The 13,172-nt window shown below is 36.0% G+C and overlaps 3 protein-coding genes across 7 annotated transcripts; 1 reads left to right on the top strand and 2 right to left on the bottom strand.

The window, feature by feature from the left end:
- Positions 1-870: 870 nt before the first annotated feature.
- Positions 871-6,081, top strand: LOC108996422. 5 transcript variants are annotated; one of them, XM_035684912.1, is made up of 4 exons: positions 871-1,418; positions 1,503-1,916; positions 2,302-3,521; positions 5,178-6,081. In XM_035684912.1, the coding sequence occupies exon 3, from the start codon at positions 2,407-2,409 to the stop codon at positions 3,478-3,480; it is 1,074 nt and encodes a 357-aa protein (XP_035540805.1). In that variant the 5' UTR covers positions 871-1,418; positions 1,503-1,916; positions 2,302-2,406; the 3' UTR covers positions 3,481-3,521; positions 5,178-6,081. The 5 variants fall into 5 exon arrangements, with proteins under 5 accessions (XP_035540805.1, XP_035540806.1, XP_035540804.1 ...); XM_035684913.1 differs by having other exon boundaries at positions 5,237-5,297; XM_035684911.1 differs by lacking the exon at positions 5,178-6,081 and having other exon boundaries at positions 872-1,408; positions 2,302-3,884.
- On the bottom strand, positions 4,842-5,903 carry LOC108996398. The gene has a single exon (XM_035684914.1). The coding sequence runs from the start codon at positions 5,880-5,882 to the stop codon at positions 5,007-5,009; it is 876 nt and encodes a 291-aa protein (XP_035540807.1). The 5' UTR covers positions 5,883-5,903; the 3' UTR covers positions 4,842-5,006.
- A 912-nt stretch (positions 6,082-6,993) lies between the features above and the next one.
- Positions 6,994-9,852, bottom strand: LOC108996399 (PXMP2/4 family protein 4). The gene is made up of 4 exons (XM_018972283.2): positions 9,426-9,852; positions 8,530-8,758; positions 7,598-7,722; positions 6,994-7,445 (listed from the first exon to the last, which is right to left on the bottom strand). The coding sequence occupies exons 1-4, from the start codon at positions 9,750-9,752 to the stop codon at positions 7,359-7,361; spliced, it is 768 nt and encodes a 255-aa protein (XP_018827828.1). The 5' UTR covers positions 9,753-9,852; the 3' UTR covers positions 6,994-7,358.
- Between the last annotated feature and the right edge of the window lie 3,320 nt (positions 9,853-13,172).

The raw sequence follows: 13,172 nt of genomic DNA, 5'->3' as shown, positions 1-13,172 counted from the left end.
AGCTCCCAGAGTCAACTTCAGCTTGGCTTGCCCCCTTAGCAACCCTATTCCAATATTTTCAACACTATTTTATGTTAAATTTTATATTTTCATTTACATATATATAATTTTTATCATTTGTTTCTCTTTTACTTGTTTAAAAAAAAAATTAGATAGTTATCATCTTGAATTTGATTTTTTAGAGTTATTTTCCAAGTTCTAAAGTCTAGAGCAAAATAGATAAAATGACTCTTAAGATATTTATCAAATATATAATGCTATTTAAGAAATTATTTTAATGAGATGGATCTCTTTTAAATCCTAACTCTCTAAGGGTACATTTGGTAAATGAGGTAAGATGAGAAACTCTCAAAACCTTTCACAGCTTTATTCCCAAGTAGAGTAATGTTAGATGCAATCACGAGTTGTGCAAGTGCCGCACAATATTTTTGAAAAACAGTGGAGTTTGTCATTAAAAATTTAATTTTTTTCATGTGAATCTTATATTTATTCAGTTTTTTTAAAATTAGTGCATAATGCTTATGCACTTATATTTATTCATGTAAATATGAGAAATGATATTTACAGTTATAGAGTGCACAAAGTATCGCACACTCCTTTTAAAAAAAGTGAAATAAATATAAGATTCAAATGAAAAAAATTAAATTTTTAATAGCAGATTCCACTCTTTTTTTTTTTAAAAAAAAATTCTAAACATAAGCCTTACACTTCTGCATTCTACTTAAAAACAGAAATGCTGCTTGCAACTGCCCCTGCGTCCCCGCCGCGGCATCGGCTTCCACGTGGCAAATAAAAACGACGCCATTTCATTTATTGTCCATTCCCCTTCGTTTCACGATGCCGTTTCGTTTCATTTTTGTCATTGTCCCTTCGTTCCCCCTTTCCCCATCGATCTCCAGCTAGTTGACCCTATTTACTGCCACCAGTTGAAAAATTACTGCCACCGGTTGAAAAATTAATCTTATGAGTTATGAGGATGAACAAGAAATGGGTTTGTTTCTGTGTTCGTTGTTATTGTGAATACAAACACTTCTAGATTTGGGGTCTTCGAGGATGGGGACGAGATTGGTGTTGGTGTTTCTTTATTATTTTTGCTTGTGATTTTTAGTGTTTCTTTAATCATTGTCAAATCTTGGAATGGTTGCGTGTAGATGTATGTGGGGGAGAGAATTGTGTACGTGTGCTTGCTGTGGCTAATAATCATTTATTTTACTAAATTTTTAATTTTTTTTGTGAGGTACTGTTAAGGTTTTGATTTAGATTTGCGTCTTGCTCCAAGATTTTGATTTTGGGTTAATGGGGCCAAAGATTTGTATGAATGCTTCATGAGGTGCTGCGATCCGGTAGATTCGCCAATCTCTATCACAATTGTGGATAGTTTTCATTTTCTCCGTCTGCTGCTGCTCTTGTAATTCAATGTAATTTCTTATGGAGATGATTTGATTGCAAGTTTTGGGTTTATTGAGACGTTGAATTGGTGTGTTATTGGGTTTTTTTTATAGACGGTGGATGTAGAAGACGAAGAAATGAAGACAGAGTGAAGAATAGCATTCGTGGGGATGAAGACGAAATGAGAATGAAGATAGAGTGCAAACGACGTCGTTGTTTTGCTACGTTGGACTGCGATGACGCGGGGGTGCTGCAGCTCGGTTGCAAGCTGCATTTCTAAATGAAAAAAAAAAAATAGTTCAAGAAAGCACACGTGTGTTGACTTGAAGAGTATGTGGAATCTCGAAATGGCAAATAAGCCCCTTACATCTTAGTTCTGTTCGTTCTTCCGCTGCTTACATTACAAGCATCGTAAATATCAGACAAAAAATCGATCGCCCAAAAGAAAACTAATGCCCATTGGAGAAAATAAAAAACAAATTCGATGGGACCATAGCCAATCCAACTGCGACCTCGACCCAATTCAGGTGCGTATCTCACTCTTCTTTCCTTTTCATAGTTTTTGATCGAAGTATCTCACTCTATCTTATTTCATTTCTCAATTCGCTTTTTGGGTTTTCAATTCTCATCGTAATCTCCAATGTGTTTCTTTTACTTATGAAAAGAACCGCTATATATATAACAATTTGTTCGATTCCCGCCTAGGTTTCTTTGTTTCTCTGACACTTAATTACGTAATAATTAGGTTGTGGGGTAATTTTTTCAATCAAAGTTTAGTTTGTGGATTTTAAGCTTGTTTCAACCCACAAAATGTTGCGAATTGGCCTCTACTTTTTTTCCTTCGTTCTTCATAATTTTTTTAATAATTATGCGTTGCAATCGTTTACTGACGCGGTATTGTTCAATATGCAGATGGAAACATGGTTGGGGAATTAGGGTTGTGGGTTTGAATTAAAGATAATGTGGTTTTTCGTCTGAAGATTTGTGTTTTGGAACTGAGGAATTTGGATGTGAAGGATGTTGCCCGATCAGGACAATTCTCGAATTGATACTTTAGAGCTTAAAGCTCTGATTTTTAGAAAGATTGGGCGTGAAAGGGCTGAGAAATACTTTGATCAGCTTAGAAGATTATTCACTTCCAAGATTAGCAAAAGTCAGTTTGATAAGTTCTGCTTTCGGACTATTGGGAGGGAAAATGTCCCTCTTCACAACAGTCTTATAAAAGCCATTATCAAGAATGCTTGCGTAGCTGAAGTTCCACCTTCAAAAGGTATTAGGAAAATAGGAAGTAACCTTAGTGTTAAAATCCCAAATGGATATCAGAGAAATTGTCTTCAATCAATCTATGGGGATGCCTTTCCCCCTTCTCCTCGCAAGGGTAGGTCTCCAATTAATAGGGATCGCAAGTTTCGGGATCGCCCAAGTCCTCTTGGCCCACATGTGAAACCCCAAAGTGTTGCACTTGATGAATTGGTTTGTAAGGCACAAGAGCAGCAAAGTGCAACAGAATTGGTTTCTCTCGATAGCAGACCTCCAGTTGAAGTTGCATCTGTTGAAGATGGGGAGGAGGTTGAACAAGTGGCAGGAAGCCCAGGTGTTCAGAGTAGAAGCCCTGTAACAGCTCCATTTGGTATATCATTGAATTTTGCTGGAGCTCGTAAATCTCTGTCTAATATATCTGTATCCAATGATTATCACCCGGAGACCTGTCAGAACAGTAGTGAGCTACCCAATACGAGATCATTAAGAAGCCGTTTGCAACGGAAGTTGGACATGGAGGGAATGAGTGTCTCAGTGGATTGTGTTAACCTATTGAATAATGCATTGGATGCATATATAAAGAGATTGCTTGAGCCATGCATGAGTTTAGCTGGGTCAAGGTGTGGAAGTGATAGCTCTAGACAACTAAACAACCAATTCCTACCTGGTTATAGTGGGATGATACCTGGTAGACTCGTGCGAAGAGCTGCAAGAACTTGTTGCATTTCCATGTCTGATTTTCAGGTTTCTATGGAATTGAATCCCCAAATACTTGGAGAAGATTGGGCAATACAGCTTGAGAAGATTTGCTTGCGTGCTTCTGAAGAATGAAGAAAGCCTTATTGGCACATGGATTAGAAATTCAGCTGTGGGTGAGATAATAGACATGAGATCATGTCCACACTTCTTTTAAAAATTCAGTATTTTGAATTGATTATTGTCTGATATGATTTTGGTCTCACCTGTTACGGAATTATACTGCACTGCCAAAGGAAATAAGTGGATTTTATGGAAAGTTTTGGATCAAGTTGATTAGGTGACATTTAGATATAGGCATTGAGGATGGTTGGGAAGAGGGAGTTGTTTATACAGTAACATGTAGACTTTTAGATACATTTAAGGGCCTCAGCGTTTGATGAGTGTAAACCCCACTTTTTCCAATTGATAGCTTTTTTGGTTCCTCTTCTTCGATGTATCCAAGTTAGGAATTTAATAAAGCATTATTTTGTTCGGAATGATCATTGTCATTTCCATTGCCTGTTAGCATTTCTGCTGTACTTGATCGTGAATCGGCTCTTTATTTGCATGTCTACAGTCTGTATTTACCTATTTGGAAATGCAGAATAACATAAATTCCCATTAACAGTTCCTGCAGGAAGGTTGGCCACTTACCTAATATATTTAATGAAAATGTTAAAAGCGGAAGCTTACCAACCATAGCATGAACTTTTCCATGGACACTGTTAAGATTTCAGATTTATCTATTTTATTTAGAAACAAAAAGAAAACTAAACAAATACTAATTTAGAGTTTATGCATAATGCATGTGCCTGCCTCTCTCCGAGACTATGCAGCATCATTCAATGCAACTACACAGATGTAATGGATCATGTCACACAACATTTTGTACGAATTCTAAACAGGAAATCTCGTTGTCTGGCCAATAATTTGGCTACCATCTCATGAGTATCTGCGCATTCACATGACAGCTTAATGTTTGTGTAGGTAATGATACTTCCTGCTTACACATTCGTGTGCACATTCACCACATGCGGGTTAGATAAATCTCTCTTTTGCCCTTTCATAGTTTTGGAAAATGCAAAAAATTTAGGTTGATGAGCCCATGTGATAAATCTGTAAAATGTCCCCCGGGAAGGAAAACAGCCAATGCACTTTTCAATGTTCATGACATGTGAGATTCGAGTCGGCCGTGTAATATGATCTATATTTTATCAGTGTTTGATCGTTGTCTCTTAGACAAATGGAACCTTGACAGCTTATATATCAATTTAAATTACATCAAAAAGAAATATCCTTTTTATTTATAGGGGTTTCCGGTTTCCCTCTAACTGATGCTTTTCGTACTTGCTTCCCAGGCAGTAAGGAATAAAAAGTTGGAAAATTAATCCTAGAAATAAATTCATTTCCAAGTAAGATTGATAATAGATCATTCAAGACTAAGAAATAAACTTTCAAGAAAACATTTTGTGGAAACATTCGATATATTTGATATTTGGATATATGTATATCTCACTCATATACAAGTATATATTGCTAGTCTCTAGGTCGTTCTCATGAATTAAAGAGAGAACAGAATAAACAGACAATATTGGATGCCCATCATCATGATCTCATTGCTAGTGATTGAAGATGTTGGGAAGGGAAACTCGGGTTTTGATTAGGAGCCTAAACAGGCACTCAAGTCTTTCTTCAAGATCTTCAATACTTGACTCTAACCTCCCTACAAAGTTTTGCACATTCTCAAAATGCGTGCTGTATTCAGATTTGCTTGTCTTTTGTTTGTTCAGGGAGTGCAAGGCGGTTTCAAGCATCTCAAGCTCATTTGTCTCTCTTACTTCAACCGCAGATGCTACTCTCTTTGGGTGCACCAACTTGGAAACCACAGACCAACTGCTAGACTTTGATTGCGACTTTGCCCCAGCTAGATAGGACAGTATGGATTCAAAAACAGCAAGAGTGGCTGCTTCTACCTCTCTCAATATGCTAACCAAGGCCAGACTCTCATGCTTTTTGTCAGCGCACATACTTTCCATGCCCTTCAAGGCCTTCTGGATTACCTTTCTGATTACCTTCCTAGAGCTCAAGTATTTCCGGACCTCATTTTTAAGAGCCATCTCGTCTCCCCGCTTTCTGCGCATAATTGATTGAAGATCATGCGTACATTCTTTGGTTTGTGACAAGGCATCTTTGGCAATGCCACACAAGTCCAAGAGAATGAGAGATCCATCGGATAACTCCTCGGCCCATTTCTGATGGTGCTCTTGGACGAATGCTCGCTGGGTGAGTGGCAATTGAAGTAACTTATCAACGGAATCATGTACATCCTGCAAACCACTTAGCTTGTGGCATATTGATGAAGAAGAAGAGCCAGATTCAGAAGCCCTCAATCTACACAAATGCTCATCGAGTTGAGTAATGGCAGGGTGTGGCCTTGACGGCAAGCTGTTCGAACGAGCATGGTAAGTTTTTAGGTTCAAAGGAGAGGAAGCCATTTTGTTCTTTCTCAAGTCTCAGCAAGGAGAATGGCCCTTCAGTTGATTGCTAGCAATTTGCCTTCCATCTCTTAACATCTGCTCTATATAAATCATGGGAGCGAGGAGACACAAGGAATCTCATACTTGAAAAAATACTTACGAGTTGTAACATGATTGCGATTTGGATCTGAATTATATCCTGGCACTGTTTATGCCATGTCCCCCAAACCACCAATCTGGCTCTTTGCTTAATTGTTTTAAATTGCATTCTGACTGAAGCATCTAGACAGAAGGGTCCTATATAATAATTTCCAGCACAGCAGCAGTATTGGAAGCATCTCTTCCGATGCAAACAAATTGTTATGAACATTTCTCATATGAAGATCTCAGGTTATGATAAATGACTTCAAATCCTGTTTCTCCCTGCAGTCTATCCGGGAGACAAAAGGGCAAGGTGGCTTTTGTGCACAGAGTGGACTTTAAACGTAGGCTAAACAATACTTACAATCATGTTATTAAAAAAAAAATATATTGATTATGGTGAGGCAGTCCTGCTTATATTAATTCCGTAGCTATTTGATCATGTATGGGTACATTATTTTTCAATTTACATAAGCTTGATGCAGCATCCAGAGGCTCTTAAAAACTGTTTCCGCTTCCGCATGCGTCCTAACTTTCATCACCTGTACATATACAACACCATTAATACTAGAGAGATGGTCGATTGATTTTATTAAGGGGTTCCTTGGGTGTTGTCACTTGTCCAAGAGGCAAGCATAATTCGCACATACGATTTCTCTATGTCCTTCATCATTACAGGAATACACTTTTTGAGGCAGGATTAATATATCAGATTGTCCCCAAGAAAGAGAGACAGCCAAAGTCACACCTGTAGGCATAATGCGACTATTTAATGGTCTTAAAGATCCATCTCAAAGTCACACGTGTAGGCATATAGGATTCCTAAGATAAAGAACAAGAACGTATAACTCTATAGGCAAGACTTAGGTGTAATATGAAAAATATTCTGTCTGAACTGTAGCATTGGTAGCAAATCTCCAAAGCAATAGTTATCCGAAGCAAAATAAAGACGGTAATTTCAGTTGTAAGGGCAGAAGACTCGGAACTAAGAGACATATTCTCTGCAAATATAATTTGTCTAACAACATCAATACACTGCTTTAAATAAGCCTTAGTAGGCAATCAAAGAATAAAAATTACGTGATTCGACTAGAAAAAGTTCAATAATTCCCACAAAAAGTGTGAAAAAAGCTGGTTGCCCTCGTATATTATAAGCGGAGTTGGCTCTCATGTTCTGCTTCAACCATGCTTCCGCTGTGTATATAACATTTGAATTTCTGCAAAGGCGCCTTAGATAGTTTGGTTTGTATGATTCCACAGGCATCTTCCACCCAGAGGCTGTGCGGTCAAAATAAATATCTGTGTATCTTCTTCTGATGGCCAAAACAGAATTGACACTATCGAGTCAATCTGCTAGGAGTTAGTGCTCACTTTATCTAGGCTTGCCTTGTATGTCATATAAACGGTCCACAAATATGAAAACGAATTGGTCACCAATGGCTGTCAAAATTAAAACACCAAGGACCACACAAGTCAATAACCAGGTTTTCACAGTATGTAATGTGTGCTCTGACATCCCCCAATTTTCTGTAGACATTCAGGCCTGCACACTGAAAGGGGAAGGAAAATGAAAAAGAAGAGGGAGGGCGTACTTGTAAATGGACAGGTGCGAATCTGAATGTGACAAAATCACAGACAGGCCAATACATGACACCGTTGATCATTGTAGGGAGCAAGTCTCGTTTTAATCGCGCAACAATCTCTGCAATGTTTTCACCTGTTTGGACATCATGGAGACTGCTTTAGACAATCTTAAATTACAATGAAGTATTTAGTTGAGACATGATTATGTGAGCACAATATTGCTAGCAAAAAACAAATTATGTGAGCACAATATATCTGTTAGTACAAAAAACGTTAGCTCTCTTAATAAAAAAGAAAAATGTTAGCTCTCTCTCTCTATCAGTAGCCAACAATTGCCTCAAATGATACAAATTTATAAGCACAAGTCTCATGAGAAACAGGAGACATTCAACTCCCAAAATCTCCTGACATCTAAGGTAGTAGTTTTTTCACAAACGCAACTTCCCCTAATCACGTATTGCTTATATAAAAACTACATCAAAATTAGGTTAACCATGATTTGATTGGGGATAGATTAGTCAAATAACCCAAAATTAAAAAGTTCAAATATTTAGAATTCCTTTAAAAGAATGTCACTAATTCGTTAGTACCTTTCATGATCTCGAAGAAACTATATAGACTGTAATAATTATGCCATGCCCGATCACTTTTTCATATCATCGCTTAAATGAAAATAATTTCTATTCAATTCCTTGGCCAGTCTAGTTGCCTGCACCAATATTATAGTTTCAGAAAATTGTCGTAATTTGTATTAGTTCCATTATCAAGTATACTACACGCCCAACAATTATTTGTTCCAGCTAATCAGATAGTTAAAAGTCCGGAAAATGAAGTATATCAACGTTGAGCTAACTGCCATAGAAATCAAGAGAATAGTGCATATACATATATGAAAAGCAATACTCATCATAAAAACAGTGTTGTACAGAGTCATGCAAACCTTGTAAACATGCATTCACAGAGAAGAAAACAGCAGTCATTGTAGGTCCATATAGTGCCTGCCCCATGACCATTTTCTTCAATGTAGAGAATAGATCCCGCTTTGGAAAGAGCTTTGACATGAAGTTGAACCAAAAATGCAGCGATGGTCCTAATATTAGCATGCCATATCCAGCCATGCGCAATATCCTCACAAAATCAAAAGTTTCTGTAGATGGCAGTGAAAGTATCTGAAGAAAAAGTTGATGGGAGAACTCCATATAAGCATAGCAGAGTAAACTATAGGTACTCACAAACTCGGATTAAAAGAAGGTTATACTTTATCAAGCATAGAACTATTCAACTTAAACGCAGAAAAAGATTCACCCAAAAAGAATGGAAAAATAAATTGAGTGCATCGCCATATCTTGTATGCTCAACTCATTCACCCAAAAAAGAATCGGTCCAGACAGTATATCTTATCATTTCAACCTGCAATATCAAACGCCAAAACCAGTATTTGTTCTAATAACAAAATAAGAAAAGTTGATGATTTTAAGAGACCTTTTTCGCAGAATCGCAAGTCATCTACCTGAGGTCGAGCTTGATCTTCAATTTCCAAGCATTGACCTTTTCGGTGAATAATCCTTGACACATTCGATACAACACGGGGAAAAGGCATTTTGACATCTTTTTGGTATTATCAAGCACTATAAGAAACGTGTTTTCCGCGTCAATTTCCTTAGTTTTCGATTTTTTTGAAAAAGAACATTTTCCAGTCGCACAAACAAACCAAACTCAAAAGTATTTTATTTCGTTTTCCTTCCCTGTTCACGACATCTAAACGGAAACCACACAGAACGAAGGTTTCAGAAACAAGCCAGACAAAAGAAGTACCCGAGATTTTCCATAAACTACCTGAGAAGACAGGTCAGCGGCTGTGTAAATAAGCGCGGAGGTGACGCTCTTCGTTAAGACCGGCCGGGACTTCACCATCCCCAAGTACCACCCCACAAAACCAACTTTCGATACCGACGAAGAAGAAGAGAAAGGCGAAGAGAAGAAAGATGGGGAGAGCTCGTTTTCTCGAGTTCGCCTGAGGAAAATGGGGAACCGGAAATAAGCTCTAGACCGCGTCGTTTGGGTCCTCAAAACGGGAGCTCGGGTTGGGCCGTTAAGGTGGGTTATCGGATGGCTCTGGAACAGGCGGTGAATGCCAGCATTTTTCCGGAGAGCGGCGCTCATTTTGGGGTGTGTATCGTTGAATGGGGGTTTCGAGCGAGAGCTTGAGTTTTTAGGCGGAAAACAACTTACAACTTGGGCTTGTAGGCATTGTGCTGACTGGCCGGGGATTACCGACGATTATACATACACGCGTATATTCACCGGTTGGTGGGAAATTTGGTAGTTTTTACTCGAGTATCAATTGAACTTGGTACTCGCCTATAAAAATAAAATAAAATCGTAGTTACAATCTTCAATGCAGCTTCCCACTCTCTTAAAAAATAAAAATAAAAAAAATCTAAAATTTATATAAAAAAATTATATCTTATTTTTTAAAATAAATTTATAAAATTTGAATAATGTTACACACCATAATGTCATCTCACTTTCATCCTATTATATAAAATGTTGATGTCGTGTTTCGCAGCCTAGACAACTCCACATTATTGAGGCTCGGTCTCTTTCCTAAAAGGTGAAAGACGGGGGAGCTTAGGGGTCGTGGTATCTCCGAGGTTCAAGTTACTTCAAAATAGGAGATGGAGAGAGAAAATGAGAGGTAGAGACAATGAATGTAGAAGTATTCAAGAATGTAAGTCGGTAATCCTTTTCCAGTAGAGAAGGATATTTATATCTGGTCGGGGTGAGCCCCGAGGCAATGGTGGCAAGTGTGCACCTTGTCACCCAGGAGGCATGCCGCAGCGTGCCAACTCCCAAGATGCATTGAATGCGGCGTGGCCCTTGGCATGACATACCCGCTCCTACTCCATTAAATGTGGCGTGGTCCTGGACGGGCTCGTTTGTCCTCCTGTGCCGTCTAGATATCTATGTCAAAGATAGTAATGTCTCTAACGGTTGCACTGTTTTAAATACCGTACCGTACCAGTCAGTATATGTCGTACCGGCCACTGATCCGGTACATGTATTATATATATTTCGTATTGGCTCAAATATCGGCAGTATCGGCCTATATTTCTACTTGTACCAGCTGATATTTCGGCCTTTAATTTTTTTTTTCATTTTTTCAAATTACAAGCTTATTTTTTGACAAACAATTTAGACTTTGTTATTTATAATTTATATATAATTTATTCATATATCAAATATTATTTTGAAATATAATTTTTTATATATATTTATATATAATTTATTTATATATTGACTATCTTGAAATGAAATACGAAATGGTATCGATACTGGAACCGAAATATTTCGTTCCAGTGCCATGACCAGTACATCATCTAGTACGGTATTCAAAATTTTGAACGGTTGGCTAGCTATGGTGTCAGGCTGCCCTACTGTGTCAGGGTCGTCCTCTTGTCCAGACACTTTGCCTTATGTCCTTTCTTTTGAGCTTTCGGGCAGCCGTAACCCACCCCAGATATTATATGTGAGCCTGAGCCCAAATCTTATCTTGGAACTAGTTCTTGGGGATTTCTCCTCTCAAATAAGATATTACATATTACTCACATTTATATGATAAAAATTTTTTTATTAAAAGATTATTTAATGGTAATAAATATATTATATATTATATAATAAGATGAAAGTAAAATAATAGTTAGGTACATAAAACCTTTCATTTCAAAATTTATTTTAAAACGCATGGAAACAGCAGCGAGTATACTTATTTTGGCAAGGCAGCGAGTACGAGTAAACACGTACACGTATTGAGTCTCACAGATGATACGTGCCGCAATCCTCTTTAAGAAGGTCCCTTGCCTTCGTTTACAATTAAACCGAACATAAATTTCCCAAATCTTCGGAGTCACCATCGCATTCTTGACACGTGTTTTCACTTACCATCACCTTCACTCCACGTGTATCTATACTCGTTGAAACACCTAAGAAACCTAACTCAAATTGGTGTTTGCACGCTGCTGCCATCTTCACGTGTTCTGTTCATTTATTTTGGGAGTGCTGCTACACCATCCACCGACACGCTCCGCCAGAGAGTGCACACCGAGAAAGGCTTTTTTTTTTTTTTTTTTTTTTTTTTAACATTTTTTTAAAATTTTTTTAAACATTTTAAAAAAACATAAAAATCACAAATTCATTAAAACATTTATTAAAAAATAATTATTTAACTATTAATTAAAATAATAATAATAATAATAATAAAAGATATCGGTGAGAATCATCTATCAGTCCAGCATTATTCTTATTATAGACGTATATAGATTTTTTCTGTTTGCTGAAAGCCTCCAAAGATATGAATGTATTTTTTTTTTATTGCACCGCGTACTTTTTTTTTTAAAAAAGAAAATTATTATTAAAAGATTACTTTTTTATATGAATAATGCTGGAGCTTCAGTTGGGTTTTAACATGTGTTTTATTTTAATTCTTTTTTTATATAGATTTTTTAATAATTTTAAATATTTTGAAAAAAAAATTCATAATATTATTAAAAAAAATTTCCTTAATTACGAAATAAACTTCGTGATTAAAGAAATATTTTTTAATAATTTTTTTTACTTTCTAATTAAATAAATATTTTTAATGATGTTTTAAATTTATTTTATTTTTTAAAAATATTTAAAAGTGTTAAAAAAATTTATATAAAAAATAATTTAAAAAAAAAAAATATATAAAAATACATATTAGAGCTCCTGCAAAAACTGTAATATTATTTTTTTTTATATAGATTTTATATTTATTATTTTTTTAAAAACGCGAGGTTTACCTATAACTGTAAACATCACTTTTTTTAAAAAAATATGAATGTATTTGAAAGAACAGCAAAATACATGACGATGGCCACTCACTTTCCTATGACTCAGTAGTAGATCCTTCTTGTGGCTTGAAAACGAACAGCAAAATACATGATGAAGCCGCATGCCTAATTAGCATACGTATTAAGATAATCTTATCAAACTAATGACTGAAGACATTACTCGTTTGGTTATATAAATGAGATGAGATAAAAATTAAAAAAAATATTATTTGAATATAATTTTTATTTTAAAATTTTAAATTATTTATTATATTTAATATAAAAATTTAAAAAATTTATAATGATTATATGAAATTCATCCCATATAACAAACCAAACCAGGCAATGCTGACATTTTCTCCGTGTAAGATCTCTATAATTAACGCTTGGAGGGTGTAACATTTTATTTTAGAAGTATTATAACTATAAAGAAATTCTATAAAAAAAAAAATTACAAATTGACATAATTTTATACGATACATTAAATCTACTTTATAAAAAAAATAATTTCACAATCTAACGTACCATATCAAGTCAAGTCAATTTATACATTTATTTCTATATGGCTAAAACATTTCTCTTTTATCTTTACTTATTGATGGTGTTCTTGATGCAATGCAGAGGGATTGGGAACCTTAAATGTGGCTTAGTTTTAAACGATAGATGTTCATTCATATGGGGTATGTTCGTTATGTTGTCGAAGACCGTTGATCTTTCAGTACCATGTAAA

Source organism: Juglans regia, chromosome 13 (assembly GCF_001411555.2).
Source record: "Juglans regia cultivar Chandler chromosome 13, Walnut 2.0, whole genome shotgun sequence".
NCBI lineage: Eukaryota > Viridiplantae > Streptophyta > Magnoliopsida > Fagales > Juglandaceae > Juglans > Juglans regia.
Note: the sequence above shows the minus strand (reverse complement) of the source record. Positions and strands in the feature narration are given on the sequence as shown.